The 24,093-nt window shown below is 43.7% G+C and overlaps 4 protein-coding genes across 5 annotated transcripts; 1 reads left to right on the top strand and 3 right to left on the bottom strand.

The window, feature by feature from the left end:
- Window positions 1-3,920: 3,920 nt before the first annotated feature.
- LOC102715921 (aluminum-activated malate transporter 10-like) lies at window positions 3,921-7,366 on the bottom strand. The gene is made up of 3 exons (XM_040520637.1): window positions 6,355-7,366; window positions 6,073-6,213; window positions 3,921-4,879 (listed from the first exon to the last, which is right to left on the bottom strand). The coding sequence occupies exons 1-3, from the start codon at window positions 7,364-7,366 to the stop codon at window positions 3,921-3,923; spliced, it is 2,112 nt and encodes a 703-aa protein (XP_040376571.1).
- A 3,318-nt stretch (window positions 7,367-10,684) lies between these two features.
- Window positions 10,685-15,208, top strand: LOC102708963 (probable serine/threonine-protein kinase WNK4). Of its 2 annotated transcripts, XM_006647610.3 has the most exons (7): window positions 10,685-11,246; window positions 11,516-11,553; window positions 12,349-12,576; window positions 12,659-12,879; window positions 13,467-13,624; window positions 13,696-14,086; window positions 14,161-15,208. In XM_006647610.3, the coding sequence occupies exons 1-7, from the start codon at window positions 11,169-11,171 to the stop codon at window positions 14,871-14,873; spliced, it is 1,827 nt and encodes a 608-aa protein (XP_006647673.1). In that variant the 5' UTR covers window positions 10,685-11,168; the 3' UTR covers window positions 14,874-15,208. The 2 variants fall into 2 exon arrangements, with proteins under 2 accessions (XP_006647673.1, XP_015689518.1); XM_015834032.2 differs by lacking the exon at window positions 11,516-11,553 and having other exon boundaries at window positions 10,686-11,246.
- A 359-nt stretch (window positions 15,209-15,567) lies between these two features.
- On the bottom strand, window positions 15,568-17,138 carry LOC102708687 (DNA-directed RNA polymerase III subunit RPC10-like). Its single transcript, XM_006647609.3, has 3 exons — window positions 16,943-17,138; window positions 16,702-16,789; window positions 15,568-15,880 (listed from the first exon to the last, which is right to left on the bottom strand). Exons 1-3 carry the CDS (start codon window positions 17,054-17,056, stop codon window positions 15,750-15,752), a joined length of 333 nt encoding a protein of 110 aa, XP_006647672.1. The 5' UTR covers window positions 17,057-17,138; the 3' UTR covers window positions 15,568-15,749.
- A 2,507-nt stretch (window positions 17,139-19,645) lies between these two features.
- LOC102715647 (probable N6-adenosine-methyltransferase MT-A70-like) lies at window positions 19,646-23,525 on the bottom strand. Its single transcript, XM_040521219.1, has 7 exons — window positions 22,404-23,525; window positions 21,881-21,979; window positions 21,499-21,582; window positions 21,065-21,414; window positions 20,534-20,750; window positions 20,206-20,285; window positions 19,646-20,108 (listed from the first exon to the last, which is right to left on the bottom strand). Exons 1-7 carry the CDS (start codon window positions 23,484-23,486, stop codon window positions 19,919-19,921), a joined length of 2,103 nt encoding a protein of 700 aa, XP_040377153.1. The 5' UTR covers window positions 23,487-23,525; the 3' UTR covers window positions 19,646-19,918.
- Between the last annotated feature and the right edge of the window lie 568 nt (window positions 23,526-24,093).

The following is a 24,093-nucleotide window of genomic DNA, read 5'->3' as shown; positions in this document are numbered from 1 at the left end:
TTTCCGGACCACACTTTCGCCCGCGTTGCTGCCGCCATTTGCATTTTCTCTTTCTCTAACCCGTTTGGCTCTGTTGCAGTACAGCGGCGCCACGCACTAGAGCAACCGATTTCGTGCGCATTGCCTCAAGTTTTTGATCGTATCGCTGCGGATATTGATCTCGTCTTTTGTATTCGGGGGCAATGGACAAGCCAGCGACCCGTATGGAGCGGCGAAAAGTTGCCCATTTCCTGCCTCTGCATGATCAATGGCGGCGTGCTAGCTGCAGACCCACACAAGGCACTAGCAGGAAACCTGATCAACCGACGAGATTCAGAGAAACCGGGATAGAGCTGGCCTGGCCTGGCTCTTGCTAGCTAGGAAGCTAGTGGAGTACAAAACTTGTGCACTGAGGTGGGGTTTAGATTGAAAATTTTTTGGGAGAAGTGTCACGTCAAATATTTGATCGGATGTCGGAAAGGGTTTTCGAACACAGATGAAAAAACAAATTTCACGGCTAGGCTAGAAACCGCGAGACGAATCTTTTGAGCCTAATTAATCCGTCATTAGCACATGTTGGTTACTGTAGCACTTATGACTAATTATGGACTAATTAGGCTTAAAAGATTCGTCTCAAGATTTCTTCCATAACTGTGCAATTAGTTTTTTGGTTTATTTATATTTAATGTTTTATTTAGATATCTAAAAATTCAATGTGATATTTTTGGACAAAAAATTTAGTAGCTAAACAAGGCCTGAGTTTTGGATGGGAGAAATAGGTATAGATGATAATTCGCATATATACAACGCGCGCACACTGACACACACACACAGATGTGAAGTTGACGGAGCACTAGCTGGATCGATGGATCATTCATCGGTTCTTGATGATCTCTGTCCCGACTGACGAGTGGTGACAACGGGATAATGATGTTCCGCGGCATATCCGATGGGTAATGCACAGGCATTAACCAAAGTGGCTTCCGTGTTTATAAAGTACATGGAGATATCATGCGTTCACGCGGGACCTTAAACTTTCGTCTGTCCTCCTCATCGATCATTTTTTATGATCAACTTGACAGTCTTTTTTTAAGGATTTTGTCTGCACTTGTCATACTATGAAATATCACCGTACTAATCGTCTGCGAGAGGTTTCCAGGTCTTATTCGTACGGAGACAATGGCCCCTTCGCCGTCGTACTGTCGTAGTGATGTATTCACCCCTTTTAAAATTGTAGTATTTTTTATTTGAATCTTGTATCAAAATATAAGTATTTGTAGTACTATCGTAGTATTATCCCCTGATCACTGCTTATTCAAAATTCTCCGTATTTTATCCCTACCCACCCTCTTACCTCTATTTATTCTTCATTTATTAAGGGGTAACATATTTTTTAAAAAACCTTAATGTTTACTAAAGAATCTATAAATGCATATATTTTATAACATAGGTAGTATCTCTTTTTTTTTTAAGCTTCCCATAGATTTAGCTTAGTATCCTTGAATTGATTGCAATCGGCCAACAGTTCAGTCCCCACAGGTAAAACCAGAAATGAACCTGTAAATTCGATCAAGCTTTTCGGTGCTTAGGGACTAGCCTATAAAAAATGAGATTTGCTTTGGTCTAACAAAAAGTAACTCGAGATACTGATACCTCGAGTTACCAAATCATTTCTTACCATTGGATTTAACTGAGTAGGATATGCACTGTTAGATCCAACGATCAGAAACGATTTGGTATCTCGAGTTACTTTTTGTTACTTTTTGTTGTACTGAAACAAATCTTATAAAAAATAGTAATTTTGGTATGTTTGCATTCAAAAAGATCTGGCGTACTGTTGATAAAGCCAATGTCCAAAGCAACAAAGCCATCTTGATCTAGTTATCCTGAATGACAAAATCTTACTGGAGATTGAAACAATAGTTGGCGATACATCAACAAGATTAGAGAGAGATTTGTCTTAAAAAATGAAGAGAGTAAACTCAAATAAGATGCAGGAGAGGCGAGAAACACCAATGGTATAGTGGTACAGTAATATATGTATGATTTTACCATAGTTTAAATCTTAGTATTAATCAAATATGGTTATTATTATAAAACTAGTATTGAAAACACCATTGGTAGCCAAATGTGGAAAGGTATAATATGTAGCAGATACGATATTTCTTTAATAAATCCGAGACACAAATTTTATTAACGGAATTCAATCATAGTGTACATCTTCGTGGCACCGATTACTGACGCTTCTACTTAATCTAGAATAAGTATACTATATCTGGGTATCAAGAACCTAAACTGACTAGATCAAACGGCCGTACTGGCACCTCCGCTAAACCGTCACATGATTAGCGCAGTTGCGTATCTCTATTTAAAAGATGAGATTTGTTTCAGTCCAATAAAAAGTATTTTGAGGTACCTAATAGTAAGAAACGATTTAGTACCTCGGGGTACTGATACTCGAAGTACTTTTTATTAGACCAGAGTGTACAAGACGAGAGCATATGACAGAGTTCGATTGTAACTCTACTCTATCACTTATTACAACTCCAAATCTTAATTTATAACCGATTTACATGCACACATTCGAGGACAAACTCTGATAGTTATATTCGTCCTAGTTGAAGCATAGGATGAAAGCTTCCATCATCTTCAGAAGATACTGACAAAGGCTGAAAGGCAAGACAGTCCAAAACTGAAATAGTTGTTGAGACTTGAGAGTAGACAAACGGCCGGGCGGACAGAAAGGCTGGTTCCCTTTAGGCTGAAACAAGGGCCAAGCTTGTCCAGTTGCCCATAAGAAGCCCTCAAAATTATTAGGCCTCATATTTCTGTCGAAGGCCAGGTTTATCTTGGGCCATACGTTGAATTCGCACAAAAGTTTAGTCGGCCTAAAGCCCTTGCCAAAATCCAGCCCAGAAACTAACGTGCATCGCAGTAGAAGTAATGTTATCAAATGTAGCCAAGTTTTAACGCTATCAACATTTTGTCGGAGGTGGATATTCACCAATATCCACACGTTTTTCCATGTCAACTAAATAATTTAAAAAATTAAGAAATTGATAAGATGAATTAATATAAGATATATCACTCCACAAACATATAAATTCAAATTTTACGTCTACAAGTTATAAAAAAACTAGATTGAAACTAATGCATGCCAATGAGCTTTAACGTAGCTTAACTTTCACACTATCAATATTTTGTCATTGAGCTTTTATTTTTCAAGATATCATATTTTACCCGTAGAAACTTGGTACCTCTGCTCAAGGTACAATACAACGAGCTTTGACAATATATATATGTATTGTAAGCATATTTTGATAACAAACCAAACATCAACAAAGTACCGGGCATATTTGTAACTGAAAAGTAATTTGTGAATAAAACTTTTATATATACATTCTTAGAAATGTAAAAGCTTATGCTAAAAAATAAACGCGGTGAAAACCCATAAAATCAGCTCTAAATTTAAGCTTAAAATTTTAATTTTTGGTTTATAGAATCGGAGATGAAAGTCCTTGCAAAGGGCTCATTTTGGCTACTATGCTCTAACTAGCACTAGGAGTAGTCAATTACTACCTTCGTCTCTAAATGTTTAACGTCGTTGACTTTTTTATATGCGTTTGACTATTCGTCTTATTCAAAAAATTTTGTCAAATATGTAAATATATATATATATATATATATATATTTAATAATAAATAATATAAAAATAATTAATAATTATGTAACATTTTTAAATAAGATGAGTAGTCAAACGTATATAAAAAAATCAATAACGTTAAACATTCCAGGAGGAGGGAGGGAGTACATGTCCCATAATACAGACGTGTGCAGCAATGTAGCTTAGTTTGGAAACTGGGATCCTGCAACTTTTTTCTGCTTTGACACCTTGTAGCTTACGCCATTTTTTTCCGTGACCGCAGGATTCCGATCTCTGTCTATAGTCTGTTGATTCTGTCAAGGCGCGCGTCCGCACCGTCCAAACGTTCCATCTCTGCTTCTAGCTTATCGGCGCCGTCCACGTCGTCGGCTGGCTTGAACCTCGCGAGAGTCGCCAGCGTGCCGACGGCGTGGACGACAGGCTCGATCCTCGCGGCGATCTCAATGAGCAGCAGGGCCACGGTGAAGAGCTGCATGTCCTCTGCCAGCGACGTCTCGGCGGTTTCCTCGGCCGGGCTGGACGGGAGAGCCCGCAGGTCGCTCTGCAGCTCTTGCACGGCGGTGTTCAAGCTCGCCACGGCGAAGGCGAGGCGACGGGACGTCGTCATCGTGGCGACGCAGGTGGACGCCTCCTTGAGCACCCGCGCGCACCGCGCCCCGACCTTCGCGCACGCGTCGGCGATGAGAACCGGGGCCCGCTCGCGCCGCGACGACGCGCCGGCGCAGCCGCTGAGCGCCTCGACGCAGTACGCGCACTGGCGCATGGCGGCGCCGACCTCGGTGTACTGGTGGTACGGGTGGCGGAAGCCGAACCGGCCGTGAGGGGGCTCCCAGCGCGCTAGATTGGCCTGCGAGTCCTCGGACGCCTTGGCGCCGAGCACGCTCTTGTACCCCTCCGACTTGGCGGCCGCCGCCGCCTCCGCGCGCTTCGCCGCGGGATCCGCGAAGCAGTCCTCGACGCAGGCCTCCACGGAGGACGCGAGCTTCTCCATGTTGCGCGCGGTGAGGAGGTGCAGCTCCTGGCCGGCCCACACCGGGCAGATGAGCCCGCAGACGGCGAGGCATATGATGATGCCGATGGCGATGGTGACTATCCGGTCCAGCACCAGCGCCGCCAGGTCGCCGACGCGGTACCCCGACACGGCGACGAAGCTGTACGTCATGACGAAGACGGTCACGCCGTAGTCGAACCGCGCCTTCACCGTCGGTATGAACCGCGAGAAGGTGGCCGCAGCAGCTGCAACGTAACACACGTATACCAGCATGAACATTAGCCGATTAGCGTACGTAATGCGTTCTTAGTATGAGACGAAAATTTTCTGATTTTTTTTCATTTAGCAATGGATAGAATTAACTACTATAAATTTAAAAGTCTAAATTAGAAATATAAAAATTTGCTATTTTTATGAACAGCTAAACAATGTGTTTTAACACTATATATATATACATATGTATGTTCTCAAAAGGTGCATGCATAAGAGTGAAATATACGAGAGACATACGATACATCTGGTGCGGTGCTATGCTCTAAGCACATGTTGTTTATTTGGATAAGTGGTGCCTACACTAAAAAACATTTTAGCTAAAATATTTAATGTTGCAGGATGGAAAAAAATTGCAAAAGATGGATCTTTTTGTCCAAGTGAGACCTATCTTAATCTAAGCTATATAAGATGAAACATTGGATCACATTTGACTAGCGTCCTATGATATGTCTAGTTTTTCATCACATTTGGCATGCAAGTTTAAATATGACATCTACAAATTATTAAAAAAATATGACTGTAAAATTGTAAAAGTCATATTTGAACTTACATATTTACGAGGTGTCATCTATCATATTAATCTATTTTCAAAACATTTTAAGAAAATATAACTATTTAGATAATATATAATAAATGAAGGGATGCCATCTTGAAAGTTTAGAATCCATTATTGTTTCTCTCTGCTTACTTCAAATGGGGAGATAGACTATTTCTTTAAGTACTCCATCCATTTCATAACGTGAGATGTTTGACTTTTCTACTTGTAATGTTTGACCATTTGTTTTATTTAAAAAATTATGAAAATATAATTTATTTTGCTTGTGGCTTACTTTATTATCAAAAGAACTTTAAGCATGACTTGTTATTTTTATATTTATACTAATTTTTTGAATAAAATGAATGATCAAACATTACCACCAAAAAATCAAACATCTTACATTATGAAATGGAGATGGAGGTAACGGAGCTAGTAGTATTTTTAGAAATTTGGTGGTTGATATATGTTAATAAAATATAGTTGAGTATAATATGGATGATGTGTTGGAGTATAAATAGCAACTAAGAAGTAATCTGTTTGAGATAGTCATTTAAATAAATATATAAAGAACTAATTTTAGATGATATGTTAGACATTCTCTAAATACGACTGTATTTGGATACATACCCAGCATGATAACCGATCCACCGGTGACGAACGGCTCCAACCTTTCGCCGGATTTGCTCGCTATCCAGTGCGTTCCCAGAGCGAGCACAGCCCCGCTGGTCGTCCCCGCAAGTCTATTGAGCACCTTGTACATGACACCGCCTACACGCGTGCAAACCATGTTACTCAATCTCAACAAGACATTAAAGAAATATGTTAATAAGATAGGGGTAGTAATTAAGTAGGTGATGGAATTGCACTGTTGTGACTGTGTGCACGCATTCTTTTTTTTGTTCTCTTTACCAACGGTGTACTCGAAGACTAGCACGACTGTCATGATGGCCCACACGGCGGTGCCGCCGACGCCGTCGTAGAGCGGCCTGACGTAGTAGAGGAGGGAGACCAGGGTGAGCGCGGTGGCCACTTTGACGCCGTACGCCGGCTTCCGGGGATCGTCCGCCCCAATCTTCCAGACCTGCTTGGCGAAGCCGGACACCTTGGCTTCGAGCGCGGTCGAGCGGGAGACCAACCGTGCCCACGCGCGCTCTGCCGACGACGACGACGGCGCGTCTTCCGCCGGCGGCATCGTCGCCTGCCACGCCGGAGCATCCCGCGCCGCCGTCTTGGTGCCGAGCGCGGTGGCCACTTCGACGCCGTGCGCCGGCTTCCGGCGATCGTCCGCGCCGATCCTCCAGACGACCTTCTTGGCGAAGCCGGACACCTTGGCTTCGAGCGCGGTCGAGCGGGAGACCAACCGTGCCCACGCGCGCTCTGCCGACGACGACGACGGCGCGTCTTCCGCCGGCGGCATCGTCGCCTGCCACGCCGGAGCATCCCGCGCCGCCGTCTTGGTGCCGAGCGCGGTGGCCACTTCGACGCCGTGCGCCGGCTTCCGGCGATCGTCCGCGCCGATCCTCCAGACGACCTTCTTGGCGAAGCCGGACACCTTGGCTTCGAGCGCGGTCGAGCGGGAGACCAACCGTGCCCACGCGCGCTCTGCCGACGACGACGACGGCGCGTCTTCCGCCGGCGGCATCGTCGCCTGCCACGCCGGAGCATCCCGCGCCGCCGTCTTGGTGCCGAGCGCGGTGGCCACTTCGACGCCGTGCGCCGGCTTCCGGCGATCGTCCGCGCCGATCCTCCAGACGACCTTCTTGGCGAAGCCGGACACCTTGGCTTCGAGCGCGGTCGCGCAGGAGACCATCCGTGCCCACACACGCTCTGGCCCCGGACCTGACGACGACGCGTCTTGCGTCGGCGGCATCCTCACCTGCCACTCCGGAGCATCCCGCGCCGCCGTCTTGGTGCCGTCCATGTGGCAATCGCCGGTGCTGGGCAGTGCGTGCGTACGTAGCGCCGATGAAAAGACCGGTCACAATGGGGACTCTACTGGAAGCGTCTGAGCAAAACGTGACGGGGAACGGGAGATCGAAGTGGTGTTCTTATTGTGCTTGGTGATCGATGTTGTTGCGGTCTTCTCGGCATCTGGGAGACGCGCGGTGTACGACGGAGAGAAGAATAAAATGGTCGCGTCGCTCACCGGAGTTGGCACGCTCACGACAGCAAATCAGGAGATCGGCGTGGGACGGGCGCGCGCTCGGCGTCGGCCTGCGTCGCGCGCACGGTCAACAAAGGCCGCGAAGGATAGGACGCGCCGTCAGCCACACGCGTTCCGCTCCGCAGGCTGGTAGCATGTGATTGGGCCAGGCCTTTTCCGGGTTGAGGGGCTCTCGTCCTTCCGAAGCGAAGACGATGGGCCTGGGTCAGCCTGACTTAAGTGACAAGGCCGTCAATGTGAGGGGAAAGTCCGAACTACCCTGAAGGCCTGAACTACATAATCCTTCCTCCGTACCACATGTATTTTTGCATATTTGACCTTTTATCGTCTATTTTATTTAAAAAGTTATATAATTACTGTTTTTTTATTATTAAATAATAAAATATAAATAGTACTTTATGTGTGAATATGTTTTAATTTTTTTCATAAAATTTTCAAATAAAACGAACCGTCAAACATTGGACAAGAAAATTCATGAATGCAGTTACATTGAAAAGGACGTAGTATCAGATATTTATCTCTTCTCGACTTCTTAAACCAGGCGAATAACCTCCTGTTGAACCTCAACTTGATGGATAGCTGCCGAATTACCACAGGCACGCTGGCGGACGATGGTAGGGTATGATCACCACTACAGGGCTCAAGGAAGCCTGGTGAAATTTTTGCATGAGGCAACGATGGTGATGGGTGGCATGCCACGGTGGTGTTGGGCAGAGCAGTGGCAGTGACAATGATAGCCGTGCGCGTGGGTGCCCTATCCATGCTAGGAAAGGGTGGCGGTGGCGCTACGAGAGAGGGAGGAGGAGGGCGAGCTACTGGAGGGGAGAGACTGCCCAATGGGCTAGCCCTATCGGTGGCGAGAGGCGGTCTTGACATGTGGGACTCCCGTGTCATCGACTGCTAGAGCGAGCGTGACTCGCGGACCGCAACAGGCTGAGACGTGAGGTGGGTCGGGGTCATGGGCTACGATTGAGGAGGCGAGTGGATAGAGAGATTGTGCGTCGTGGTGGTTGGGCTGTTAGGACGAGGAGTGAATTCGGCCCAAGCGACACAAAAAGAAAATTTTGGTTTGGTGTTGATTTGGGAGAAGTTTGGAATGGAAATTCGAATTTGAAATTTAAATTTGGAGTCGGAGATTGTGATCAAGAGACTTTTGGGGATTTTACTAAAGCCATAATTTAGAAGGAACTTTGAGATCCACGCTTCTACCACATAATTCAAAAGAGCCAAAATTTGCAGATGATTTTTTATTTAAATAGGTTTTTCGCTGGCGTTATGTGGGTCTTATGGTTTTTTTAATATTTGGTGCTAATTGTATTGTCACATATACCAACTCGGATCAAATCCCCCCAAAATAGTTTAGGGGGTTATTTGACCGGTTTGAGAAGTTAGGGGGGAAAATGTTTAGTATCAAAGTTTAGGATGTAATTTAGACCGTCGCAACAGTGAAGGTGGTAATTCGGACTTCTTTTCCTAAATGTGCTAAGATACGAAACAAAACAACGTATGGCGCCATGTTGTGTGCGCAAATTGTATACCCCGAGTCCTACGGATCATCTGTCCCTATCGTTCTTTAGTCTTTGCTCTCTTTAGTTCGAGTTTGTGTCGCTGTCATTTCGATCGCCGATTTGTTTGGACAACGGTAGTTTACAGAACTGCTAGAAACACATGGTTTGCCAAAATCGTAGTAGTATTTCTATATATGTAATGTTAATGTACCTTATGTGTAATGTTTCGGTGTTTTTGAGTGTTTCACTTGTTTAAAGTATGAATGTGGAACCTTTAATGAAAAAACAACCTCACCATATACATGTTAGCTTATCAAAGTTTAAATTTGAAATTCAATTTTAGAGTTGATATTAGAGTTTTTTTTTCCATTGTACTTTATTTTTTAGAATTTCCTTTTAAGCCACAAACAATACATATGCACCTCAGTCTTTTCGTTTCTGTTTATACATATAAGTCAAAATTTAAAGTTTTAATTTGGAGTTGATTTTAGGTTTTTTAAATCGTAGTTTAATTTTTAACCTTTGCTTTTATATAGTTAAGAACACATATATAAAATTTTTATTTAGTTTTATTTATAAATTATTTTTTATTTATGAATACGTTGTTTGATCTTTTTAGGCAAAAAAACCAAAAGATGAGAACCATTATGAGAAGTTTTAACTTAAATTACTCAACTCGTGCTAAAATATAGAAATCAATAGGACAAATCTGAAATTCACATTACTAGAATATATATCATGGCATATCATGGACGGTCCTGGGCTGTGAGTACTTTTGTTTGCTTAGTATACTTTTCATGATTTATCTGTCACTGTTTTGGATTTTTATGTTTCTACGGCGCCAATAAACAAGTCGCACGCGGGAATAATGTGCTGTGGAAAGAGAATGTGTAGAATTTCTCTATCTCCGAATCTCTTTAGAAAAAACTGACCAAAAGCTAATAGATGAACAAGTGCGCAACAATATGTAAGTCTTCACTTTGTATTTAGTATCTTTTTAATTTCCGCATGAATTTAGAAAGTTTCATCCAATTCTCAACGAGAAAAAAAACAGAGCAACAAACCTGATAAAAAAATATACTCCTACCGATAAAGTTGACCTTATCCACACATGTATAGCCATTCATATTATTAAAAAAAAGCTAGCACAATTATCACTTATTTTATTATGATTAGATTCATCACTAAACATACTTTAATTATAACTTAAGTTTCATATATTTATATAATTTTTAAATAAGACAACTAGTCAAACGAGTGAAAAAAATTATCATGTATTAAAATTCGGTGGACTAGATTTTTGGGACACGCGTACAGCGTATCAAGTTTGTGTACGGTGTACGGTGTACGGTGTACCTAGTAGAACACGCGAGCATCATCAATCAATTCACAGCAGCAGATCAGCTGCTCCCTCCCGAACCGTAATAAAGGCTCCAGGCCCTTAACCAAACCGAGCAGCCATTACTATTTCTCCCCCCACCTTTTGCTCCCCACCACCACCACCAACCTCCCCCTCCTCCTCCCCTCCCCCCCCTCCCCCCTCCCCCCTCCGTACACCGGCGCGCCGCTGAATTCCTAACCCTAGCCTTGGCCCTTGCCCCTCTCGCTCTCTCTCCATGGCCGACGCCTCCGCGTCCCCGTTATTGTAGAGGTGTGGGGGGAGGCTCTGGCCCTCCATGGAATCCGCCCGCGCGGCCGCTGACCAAGGGAGGAGACCGGCCGGGGGAGAATGAGGCGCTGCCGCGTGCCGCCCGCCGACGGGTGCAGGGCCATGGGAGCTGCGGGAGGGGTGAAGGCGACGTCGCTCGGCAGCCGCAGCCGCAGCCGCGCGCTGCCACCGCCCGCCCCGTTCTCCGAGCCCTTCACCGAACGCCCGATGACGACACCCGCGGCCGCGCCGTCCCCCGCTGCATCGCCGGCCGCTCGCGACCGTGCGTAGCGGGCGCCGCTCCGCGCGCCTGTCCGGCGATTCCCTCTGGCTCACCTTGTGCTCTGCTTCCTGTCTTCCGGTCTGTGATTCTAGATTCGTTTGTTCGCGTCGGTGATCTGAAATGGAGGTTTTCGGCGATCGGGGTAAGGTGGTCGATGCTGAGTGCGTTGAGGTGGATCCAACCAGGCGGTACATACGCGTAAGTCTATTTTGATGTACCTATTCCATTTTTGTTAATCTGATGTGAACTTGATTTGACATGTCCATGCTAGTCTATTAAGTTTACGAAGAACGGATACCTGCATTTTTTTTCAGGTCTACAATTTACTGGTAAAATCAATTTATGGCTAATCTAAAATTTGCCTACTCATAGAAGTTATGTTTGAAATGCACCAACTAAATGCTGGAAATTTGCTCAACGATTACAAAAAAAAGTTGATATTCATTTTAATTTTTTCCCTGGTGCAGTACAATGAGGTGCTAGGGAGAGGAGCTATGAAGACTGCGTATGTCCTTGGCATCCTCTTCTGATTTATGCTTCTTTGTCAAAGAGATATATTTCTATTGCGAATAATCACATTTTCAAAACTAAGAAAAAAGGCTGGCATGAACCATATTTGCAACTATGTTTCGGTTAACACAAGCAGGGTAATAAACAGCGTTCAAACTAGAGAATTTCAGGTTCCAAACTTCCAACTTAAGGACTACTAGCATCTAGCATTTGTCTCATCTCATGTCATGGCATCCTTTCGGTGCCTGTCTATGCCAAATGTCTTCTTAGGAGGTATTTCTTCCGTTTTTTTATTTAACGTCGTTGACTTTTGAATCTAACTTTGATCATTCATCTTATTCAATTTTTTTTGCAATCATACTTAAAGTGTCTTTAGTCGTGAGTCATATCACAATCAAATAATTAATAATTATGTAAAAAAATTAATAAGACAAATGGTCAAACGTAGACTTAAAAAGTCAACGGCGTTAAATAAAAGAAGGCGGAGGGAGTAAGAAATACTAAGCAACAAACAATAGACCACCTAAGGATTTTCATTTGTTTCAACTATTAATCCTACTAATTGGTGAGGGATTAAGTTTTCAATGGTTTACGTTGAGGTTAATCTCTTTAATTCATTTGCTGTATGACAGTGTCTAGTGATACCAACAATTATACATAATATATAGAATGTCTTCCTAATAGCAATAGCTATAAGTATCTTAATGCCACGTTGCTCATTTTCTGTATGTTCTCTTGTTTACATTGGGCTGTTTGTAACTCTTTGTATCCATGCTTAATTCGGATTTAGTTACAAGGCATTTGATGAGGTTGAAGGTATTGAGGTTGCGTGGAGTCAAGTGGAGATAAATGAGGTTATGCAATGTCCAGATAATCTTGAACGACTGTACTCTGAAGTTCATCTACTAAAGTCTCTCAAGCATGAAAATGTAATGAAGTTCTATAATTACTGGTTTGATGATCAAAAGAAGACGGTTAATGTTATTACAGAACTTTTCACGTCTGGAAGTCTCAGGCAGTAAGTAGCAAGTTATAATCATGCCTTCTTGCTACTACCGTGCTTATTGCAGAATGACACCATTATAATCTTTTTCTTATAGGTACCGTCAGAAACATCCACGTGTTGACTTGAAGGCAATAAAGAATTGGGCTAGACAGATACTTCACGGATTGGATTACCTGCACACTCAACAACCTCCAATTATCCACAGAGACCTTAAGTGTTACAACATTTTTGTTAATGGGAATCATGGAGAAGTTAAGATTGGAGATCTTGGGTTAGCCACGGTGATGCTAGCACCTAAGGCAAAGAGTGTTATTGGTAATAACCTTTTGCTACTCTGTGTTTTCAATGTTATTTCTGAACAAGTATGTTATTGTCTGCTGATTTGGGGAGACAGACTAAATGCCGATTTTTAATGTGCTATTAAATGACATGATCCAGGGTCAATGTTAACCAATTCTATAGTTAATTAGCCAGTAGCTATCTGATTTGTTAACATTTATACCTGATGTATTACACCAACAAGTATTGTGGCTGATACACTTGGGGATTCAATCTTCCATTAACTCAAATGGCTCTTCAATAGTCAACTTGCTTATAGTTATACCACATTTTTTACACCCGTGAACAATATTCTTATTACATATTGATCCTATGCTTCTCGTTTCATATATACACATTCTATTTATAATATTCAGCTATGTCTGCATTGAGTTCTATGCACCGACTATGTAACACAAAAACAACTAATGTCAGTAGGTACACAATACATTAATGTGAGAGCATTATATCACCTGTTTTCCTCATTTAAACATGTTATGAGGTGCCTAACTAATCCACAGGAAAAAAAAAAGAGTCAGCACTCTCCTGATACATCCCTGTGTTAATGGTGCCTCTTTCTCCAGGTACTCCTGAATTCATGGCGCCTGAGCTATATGATGAGAATTATGATGAACTTGTTGATATATACTCATTTGGAATGTGTATGTTGGAGATGTTCACTCTTGAGTATCCCTACAGTGAATGTACAAATGCAGCTCAGATTTTTAAGAAAGTATCTAAAGTAAGTTTCTCTATCTATCTTTGTATAATTTTGCCGCAACACACTAATTCAACTAAATATCGCATTTCTAGGGTGTCAAACCGGCTTCTCTGGCTAAGATTACAAATATTCAGGCAAAGCAGTTTGTCGAGAAATGTTTAGCTCCTGCTTCTGAAAGGCTGTCCGCCAAAGAACTATTGCAAGACCCCTTTCTTTGCTCTGATAATTCACGTGGTCTTGTTGGCACTAAGTTTCCATCATCGTTACCCAAAGCAGTAGAAGTCTCTCTGGAATCTTTGCACATGGATGTTGACACCCACGAATCAATGTGTACTAGCACAGGCAAGAGAAATGATTTTGGTGGTCCACAAAGATCTGTGTTGGAGTTCACGCGAACTAACAAAAACACAGAGCTAAAGCTAACAGGCGAGAAACTTGATGACAATTCAGTATCACTGGTTTTGCGAATTGCCGACTTGTGCGGTATGACTTTTTATTGCTAAAGTTTCATTTCTTATTTGTGTTCCTGTGATACCATATCATTTTTATTTTTGCAGGACATGCAAGGAATATACATTTTCTCTTCTACTTGGATTCTGATACAGCTATGTCTGTTGCTGCTGAAATGGTCGAGCAGTTGGAGCTATCAGACTGTGATGTTACTTTCATTGCTGATTTTATCGATCTTTTGATAGTGAATCTTGTCCCTGGTCAGCAGCTGATGAATGATGCATCAATGAGTACTTCCAGCGAATCTAAAATGGGTGAAAGTGAGCACGTCATTACTTCCCAGCAGCATCTGTCAGAGTTGACACATGATTATGTGCTACTTGAAGGTGTGATGCACTCCACAGAAGCCAATGCATCACCAAGTGCTTATACTGATTCTCTCTTGAGTGAAGCCAACAGAGGACCAAATAGCTCTGAAGGGTCAGACATTTCTCTTCAGCTTGATGGGAGTTCCAAAATTTCTACTGATTGTGGTGTCGACGAATATGAGAGACAGCAGTGTGGTACGTACAAAGGAGCCGAAAAACTGGGTTGCAGCCATCCGTTAGATAATGGGTCGAGTAATTTTGCAGTATTCCAGACGTCACATCACACGGAGTTGGTGATCGGTTCATCGGTTTCAGTTACTGAAAATCAAGATGTGCTAAATGGAGAACTTGGTCTGATTGAAGCTCAGTATGACCGATGGTTTCATGAATTAACAAGGATGCGTCAAGAAGCTTTGGAAGGAGCTCGAAAGAAGTGGTTACCAGATGAATGATGTTTGAACTCAAGCTTCGTCTTTCATACTTTCATCTGAACATCATAAGAAAGAATGCTCAGATGTTCCAGCTTCCTTGTTCTACATTTCTTTTCTTTTCTGTTGCATACATAGTTGAGCGACGTTAATAAATTTTAGTTTAAACGTTGCTGTAATATGCTATGCTGCAAAGCTAGCTTGTTGGTAATTATTAAGCTGCCTGGCTAGAGTTTATAGCATGACATTTTGACGACTTCAATGAATTGTTGATGCCGTTTATTGCGAAATGCCATTATTGATGAAAACAAATAATGAAAACTTAGGTAGAACATTCAGCAGAGCGAGGCCTTGTGGCCGAAATATTCTCTTTAATTCATGTTCTCGTTTTCCAAGTCACGGTACTCAAGACATACATTTCCAAGGCCTCGTGTGAGGCACAACTTATCAACAGATGAACCGGGCTTCAGTTCAGATCCTCAGCCAAAACACAATAGCTCACATTGTTTCGCTTTTTGGAGGAATAAGCGAAAACACGTTTTTGCAAACGAAAAATAATTTACAGATAAAACTTTTATATACGTGTCTATAGCGACTCAAAAGCGAAATGTGTAAAAGAAATCATGATGAAAAAACCATAAAATCAAGTTCAAAATTAAGTTATAAAATTTAAATTTTGGTTTATAAGCAGTTGCAACTACGAAAAGATGGAGCCCAATGATCGGTAGGGATTTTAGGCACCCCTTCAACAAAATATTACAATTTTGTGGTACATTGGTTTCCTTTTGTGAAGTTATTTGCTGCAGCACAAGTTGATTACGAAAGCTTCATATGATTGCATAATTTTAGCAGGATAATTATCCGCTAACACAAGATCAAAGAAATATACTCTAAGTAAGATCAGTCATCCCTCCATTGAAATTGGCAGTTTCCGTTGCAACACTTGTAAAATGTAGTCATTGGCTCATCAGCTGATCGAATCTGCATCTGCTTGAAGTATGCTTCTCCATTGTAGCACCTTGGGCATGAAGCTGAAAACCAAAATCATTGGATGTACTTAGGACAATAGTATGGCAGAATATGTCACCTCCAGGAGTCCAGGGTCACTTATTCAGACAATCGCTAGGACTCCATTAAAATGTTTAACCATATGATAGGCCAGGGTTCTTTATGTGGAAATTAATAGTGAACCTATCTGTGTTAGTCTGAGACATGCTATTACAATCAGAACAACTAAATAAAATTTCAGGTACACTGATGACAAGTCTACTTTTATCTCATGGAACTAAACGTGCACTTGCGTGATAGTCTACCACAACCCTGGTAATAAGGTAGAAACTAGAAACAACCATAATTAGTAGCAAAGGTCAACAATCTGGTTTCCCCAATAAATATGTAATAGGAGTCCCCCTAATGAACATTGCAAGTTTCTTGAAGGTACTTGGGTCTTGGCCTGATACGCGTTTATCATAGATTAAGGACTATATTAGCCTATAATGTTTCAAACAAACACTGCTTGACTGTGAGATAAGTTTACTCCTTTTATTTAATATTTTTTTCATCTGAATTTGATGAACAGGCGACCATGTATGCCTTAACAACCTAAGCTAAACAAACTTGGAAGAGACTTTCAATTAGGCTGGATTCTGGCTAGATTATCCAGTCATGCATTCCAATGGATAGCAAGGAACGAAAAAAAAAGATTTCTCAATGATCAGATGGAAATAACAATGTTTTTTCACCTAAATTAATACTGTATGAAAAAAAAAACAATTTATATCGCGGACGGTAGAATGGGGAACTAAGACAACGATTAATCCTCTCAAGGAAAAGTTGAGGTGGGAGGGCTCACTGGCGGTCTTAGGGGCGAGCTTCATGGCGTCGTCGCCGCTGAAGATGGGTTCTACCTCCTTCTTCACCAACCTCGCCTTCTTCACGATCTGCGAGGGCCCCAAACACGCGGGGGGTCACAACAGCACATCGAGTAAGCTCCACCGGCGGCGAGGCACCGAGGCAGGAAGAGGGGCAACAACACGCAAACGAAAGAGGAGGTGTGGGGGGAGGGTAGGGAAGAGAGGCGAGCTAAGGCGTGCCTTGTTTCTGACGGGGCAGACGTAGGGGCAGGTGGGACAGAAGAAGCGCATGCGGTTCCCGCCGGTGGCCGGCTGGATCTGCAGCAGCATCCCGCACGCCGGGCAGAAGTCCATCGCCGCCTCGGCCTTCCGCCGCCGCCGCCGCACCACTCCGGTGGAGACAGAGGAAGCTAACGACGGCTAAACCTCTCCCTCCAGTTTGAGCCCATTGGGTGGAACTCTCTGGGCTTTGGGCCTAATTCACTACTCCCCAAGGTGTTTGGGCCTCACGAGATTCAACTTCTGGTTGCTGTAAGCGTGACGATGCACTTTTAAATCCGACATAGTTATGTTCGTCCCGTGTAACGAAACTATATTTAACAAGAAAATAGTTAGCTTAAAATATAAATTTATTTTCAACGTACCATAATAAATAAGCTTATAAAAAATAAGTAACACATATAATAAAGAATAGTATATAAAATGACCTGCATAGCTAAAGACATTGGTATACTCATGTATTTTAGTGAACCTGATTACCTCATCTTGCCTAGGTAAGGTTGCCCAGACACCAGCACTACATGCCCAACAAACAACATTCAACACTTCGAACAAAAGTAGCCCGTATGCTTGAACCAAAATGCAACATCAGACAGATCAGATAAGACAATTAGCAACCTAGGGACCAAATCGGTCTGCTCTGTTTCTTGAGATCAATTCGGATTTCCCTCAGCAACCGTAACAGGCTCAGTGGCTTCTTCACTGGAACACCTTGTGGAGAGCCATAGAACACAACTGAGGGCATCTGCTTGCGACCAGTAAATCAGGGACGAGATGCGACGAGGGGGAGGCAACCGGGGGCGAGGGGGTGGAGGCAAGGGGGACGGCAGCGGCGAGAAGCTTCGTGATGCAGCTATGTGCCTACGTGAGAGAGGGAGAGGAGGGGGAGAGGGCGCAACGGCAGCGACTGGTGGGCTGCAGCGGCGACGGCGGCACGATGTCCGACGGGAAGCAAGGACGACGCTGCCGACCGGCAACAGCGGGGAGGAGCGGCGACGACAAAGTCCGAGGAGGCGAGGACCCGCGTGAGAGAGGCGGAGAGAATAACGTCACTTTTTTTTTCCATGAGGGCGGTTTTTTAATAGACGTAGGATTTTTTTCTGTTTTCTCATGTGCGACATACGAGGGGAGGGGTGATGTGCGACGTGAGAACGGAAATAAATAAAATATTTTCGTTCATACACTGTTTATATAAATATACATAAACTTTATACATAAATAAATTGTAGTCGCAAAATTTCAAAACAAATAAAATATTTCCGTCCATAAACTGTATACAATATTTATAAGTAGAAAATTTGTTGTAAAATAATCTACCCTAAAATTAAAATAATTCACAGCTAAAATTTTAATTTTTTTTTTTAAAACTTGCTTCATGGGAGAACCGAACCCATGACCTTCCTTTAGAGAAAAGACAAGCTTACCACTGAGCTATTGAAACTAATTGGTTGTATAGTTGAAAGTTAATTTAATTATCACTTGATCCAGGCGCCCGGCCAGATCGGTGCAACGTGTGTAGGAGGAGAAGGGAGGGGAGGATGTGCGACGTGGGGAGAGGACGAAACTTCTCTTTTTAAAGTAGTAAAGATACATTGCTTGAAAACTAATATCGTTAGGTGTTCTAAATTAGTACTTCTAGATGGCCATGCCGAACAATTTTGTATCGAAAATAGTAGCATCGTTTCCCTTGCATTAAATTTAGGCCTTGTTTAGTTTACAAATTTTTTTTCCAAAAACATCACATCAAATTTTTGGACATTTAAATGGAGCATTAAGCATAGATGGAACGAAAAACTAATTGCACAGTTATGGGAGAAATCTTGAGACGAATCTTTTGAGTCTAATTAGTCCACGATTAGCTATAAGTGCTACGGTAACCAACCTGTGCTAATGGCGGCTTAATTACGCTCAAAAAATTCGTCTCGCGGTTTCCATCAGAGTTATGAAATTCGTTTTTTTCATTCGTGTCCAAAAATTTTCTGACATCCGATTAAATGTTCGATGTGATCTCTTCTCCAAAAAAAAATTTACAATCTAAACGTGGCCTTACCATAGCCCACATGTACCATGTACTAGAAAATAGTAACAACAATCAAGTCCGCTGGAAATATTATGGGGTTATAATTTATTAGAAATAAACAGTGTTACAGTTGGAAGTATAGTCACACGGTCTCGTTCTTTTCAGTACCCACTCCATCGACAGTTAAACCGCTAAATAGTACGGAAATTTTCGATATATATGTTTTTTTTAAAAAATAAATAATCTATTTAATACTTATTTCTCAATTAATTATATACTAATTATATTTCTCATTTCAGGCTAATGGGCTAATTAAGAAAGCCGAAAATAACGGGGCCGTGAGGCCATCGAGCTGCTGGCCGGCGACTAGTCGACTACAGCCATCCACATGGTTTTGAGCATTCGTGACATGAATGCTAAGCAATATGGTTCAAGCAATTACAGGCAAATGATTTTGTTGGTTCCATTTTGCACCTACCCTTCTGGAATCACCACCAATTACATGCTTATGAGTTATGACACGCCACCAAAAAAAGAAGCAAAAAGCATACAACACAGGTGATGCAAAGTTAGCTCGACCTTACAAATGCTGCATACTGTGATTTGTTCATGCAAATGAAATGCGGGTAATCTGGCATCGATGGTGACAAATTAGCAAGATCAGTAGAGGCTTCTATTAGATGGATGTCTGCCAACATTACAAAACCCAGCACCTCTTCACTCTTACATTTCTCGAGCGACCAAAAACAACAATTTTACAACTGGAGTTACTTCTAAGAAAACCAACCTGATTAATTTTACAACCGGTGTAACTTCTCAGTGAAAAACCAACGAGTGATAAATACTGTCGTACAAGGTGTGTGCATCCTTGCACGATGATTCCTGAGTGTAAGGTGCCGACTGCTAACGTCACTACATCAGGCAGGCCTCTCGCCGTCTGATACAGTAGGTTTCTGTGACGTGCTTGGATCACCATCCATAGGGGCGGTTGCCCTGGGAGGTGATGGCGGCTGAACCTCTGAATCAGGATAAGCAGCTTTGTACCGTGCTCTCAATCCTTCATCAACAAGCCTTACTCCATTTAACTGGTTACCCAGGGAAAGCCATCTGAGCAAATAAAGAAAAGAATAAATGGTACATACATGGTTAGACCATCTGGTTCGGATACAAAAGAAATCTAAGGGGGAGAAATACGAGGGCATACCCAGCATGTGCATTATGCATTCTTGCAAAAAGTTCCAGCTTCCTTGTCCTTGGGCTTATTCTTTCTAGCATGGGGTACATCTGCACAGAAAAATAGATTTTATGTATGTAGCCTATCTTGAACGAGATAGTTTCAAAGAATTATAAAAGCTTTCAGATAGTCGTGGCTAGATGAATGCTTACAATAGGGACGAAAAATCATTATAAACCCTAGGTAGAAACAAAGTTTACATAATACTTTTGGAGGTCACATTTAACTACACAAAAACAGACACTACTTGTTCTGAACTATCAGTATAGAAATAGAACCAAAGAAGTGGGTACAGTACCTCATCGGGTTTTCTGCTTGTTTCACGGACTTCAGCAACAATAACATCAGTGTCAATGTTTCTGTTCACTAAAGGGTTTCCTTTTATTCCAACAAGGCAATGTTCTTTACTATGATTCAACCAGTGACCAGTGCGGCCAGTTCGAATAATACGTTGAAGTTGATTGGTCTTCACCCAAATAATTTCCTCAACACGCTTGTAACCCCAAAGCTCCAAACTGAAGAATGGCAAAAACAAGCAGCATAGTTGTCAGATAAGAAAATTGTTCAGGCGTCCAGTATTCTGGGAAAATTTGTACGTGGCAGTGGACACTAAGTAAATACAGAATCATTAAGGAAATGAATATTGCAGCACTTGTTATTATAGCATCTATCATCTATCAAGTTGTTTGGGTATAAAGTGTGGCCATATCTGCTCAATGGTCCGCACTCAGTAGATAAAATTGAAGAACAATGCTATCAATTATTAATTAGCCTGTTGGCACTGCTGAAGAGTGTAGACAACTAAGAAAATATGATTCTGGAAACTTACCACTCCCGACCAAGTTCCATTGCACGACCAGTGACCCATAAGAAAATCAAACCATCAGTTTGTAAAGCAGGAACATTAAGAGTCCTCATTTCATCATCAGCCATTGTGCCATATGGCAATTCCATATGAATATCCCAAGGGGGATCAGCCATAATTACTCCAAACTGCCCTAAGATGTCCATCCTGAAGTTTCGGATGTCACAATTTATCCATTGAGCTTCTCCAAGCTCTATTTCTGAACAATATTCAGCTCTCTGGGGTCTAATTTGCCTTGGGGGTGCAAGGCCACCAGCCATCATTGGAGGTATATCTGGTGTTTGGTCAAGCTCGTAGTGGACATACTTGCAAGTCTACAAATTTTATGATAGTGTAAGATACAAATATACATGTGATGATAGAGGAAACAATGAGTGTGTATGCCAAAAGTGGTCAACCTTTGTGTGGCGGCAAGTGTCCAGAAACGAGCAATCTCCTAGGTTTGTATCAGTATGAGGAGCAATAATACGGCGGAAGTGGACCTGCTCAGATTGAAACAGAAGCAGTTACCTACTGATCAGCTATCACTAACAGCTAAACAACCAGATAGCAGAAGTCATTCAAGTATTCAAAATCATCTGATGAATCTGAATGGACAAATTAAAATAACCAAAAGTAGAACCTTATATGTTAAAAAGATAATTTCATCTTCAAAGAGACCATGATTGTGGATAAGCACACTGTAACAGCAGGTTTTGTTCTACTGCTGTTAAAAAAAAGGAGCCAATGTAACATGAGGAGGTACATATTGAAAGTGCAGGATAGTATCACCGCACTAACCTTGTCACAGGCAACAAAAGATCCACTCTGGCGTCGGCAATCTTCTTTAGTTAAGTTGGTACAATATTCCTTCAGTTGGGAGCCACCTTTTGTTTTAAACTACATGAACAAAACCACAGTATTAGAAAAAAGATATGAACCTTGTCAGCTATAGCATAAATAAATGTGCATGAACTAGAAGAGTAGAAGCTACAATTGTCGAAAAGTCAACAATATACAGACGCTTCAAAGTTCAAACAACACAAAGTGATAAAAAACAATGTTACTTTGTCGTTCACACTAATCAAGCGCAGAATCTAAGCAATTTATGATATACCAATATACCATCCAGTATAGCAGTATGCCTCTAGCTGTTATGCATCCTATGATAGTTTCAACACTAGTAATGCATAAGCAGACCAACTCATTTACTACTATAAGACTAACAGTGTGGGGCTACATCAATAACAAGTTAAGTCCTAAGCATCTCCAGTTACACGGTACCAACAACAAAAACACTGCCAGAGGCGACGGGAAAACAAACCTTTGCTGCCACAGCCGTCTCCTTCGCTGTGGGCCGGTGAATGAGATCCAAAAGTTCCTCCCCTGTCTTGGTGTTCTGCTTCTCTCTATATGTCTTCTTGTTCAGCAGCAGCTCCAGATCCTTAAGTTCGTCCTCCTCGGTCTTCTGCTTCTGCTGGGTTGGGTTAGGCCCCATACCCCCACCCATTGCGATAACTCCAGCTGGCCCCATGAATGGCCGCTGCAGCGGCATCATACCTGGCGGCACGCCAGGCACCCTCTGCATCCCCTGCATAGCCATGCCCCTCGGCCGTGGGAATATTGGCGGCATCGCATGCGGCCACATATCCGGCTGCTGTTGCGGTGTCCTTGGTATCATCGCGCTGCTAGCATCGGTCTCAGAGGGGGCTGCCTGAAGAGCTGGCGGAGGTTGGAGTTGGGGCAAAGTAGCAGATTCTGGCAGTTCCTTGAGGAGCTTGCTCCGGTCGATGGCCCAGACCATCGTCATCGACTTGCCCCCAATCATGGCCTCCTCGATCTGCACACCGCCGTTGTCCTCGGCTATGCGTCGGAGAGCGAGGACTACAGCGGAGGCCGCGGAGCCACCGAGTTCGGCCGCTAGGTCAGCGAGAGCAGTCCGCTCGGCCTCGCTGGCAGAAGAGTTTTCCGCCTGCAGGCGGCGGGCGAGCGCGGCGGCGTCGATCTCGGCGAAGGGGACGAGCTCCAGAAGGCACACGGCGACCATGGTGCGCACGGCGTCGAGGCCGCCGGGTGCGGCGGCGACGGAGGCAGGGGAGGATCCGGGCGAGGTCTTGCGGCGGGTGGAGCGAGCCGGGTCGGGGAGGGCGCGGCGCTGGTGGGGCTTGAGGGCGGCGGGGCCCTTACCGTGGGCGGCGTCGGGGTTCGGGGTGGGGACGAAGGGGCGGCCGTTGAAGGCGGCGATGATGCGGAGCGAGCAGTCGAGGGAGGGGACGAGGTCGGGGACGAGGCGCTGGAGGGAAGCGACGAGGCCCAGCTGCGTCTCCCGGCGGAAGCCTATGGCCTCCTCCAGGCTCCGGCACTGCTCGCGCAAGGCGGCGATGTCGTCGTCCGCCTGCGCCTCCATTGCTGCAGCGCGGCGGAGAGGTCACACTGGGGTTTGGGGCCTTTGGGGGGGGGGGGGGGGGGGGGGGGGGGGACACGACCTTGTTTGGTGCGGTTTACGTGGGCTTGCACGACCAGTACTGTTCCAAAGTTGGGCCCGTTTCGTCGAGTGCCCGGCCCAACCCAATTTTCCGTGGCATGATGCGCACGTTGGATTCGGCCTGGCCCAAATTCCCGCGCGCGCATCGCCGCCTCGTCCCGAGAATCCTGAACAACCCTTGTGTCTGTGCACTGTGTGCGCCGGTGACCCCGGCGGTGGTGAATCTACATGCGCCGGCGCCAGCGCGATGGTGACACCTCACTCGTAGGTCATTTAGGACATTCATAGTGTTCTTGCGTGACGAGTAGTTTCAACTCACCACATAGGAGTCATTCTGACGTGGAGAAGAGAAGATATAGTGCTAGGTGGTTCGAAAAAGGATGCTTGTGTCCTCTGCAAGCTCTCATTTCCTCATCAAGAATTGGCAGAGGCACCCATGGAGATACGCAGTGGAGCAGTGGAAGGAGGTGTGTCTTGCTAAGCGTGGGTTAGGATGGAGGGAAATATCAAAATGCTCCACCTCGTCGTG

Source organism: Oryza brachyantha, chromosome 2, assembly GCF_000231095.2.
Source record: "Oryza brachyantha chromosome 2, ObraRS2, whole genome shotgun sequence".
NCBI lineage: Eukaryota > Viridiplantae > Streptophyta > Magnoliopsida > Poales > Poaceae > Oryza > Oryza brachyantha.
The sequence above is the reverse complement of the archived record's forward strand: the minus strand, read 5'-3'. Positions and strand labels throughout refer to the sequence as shown.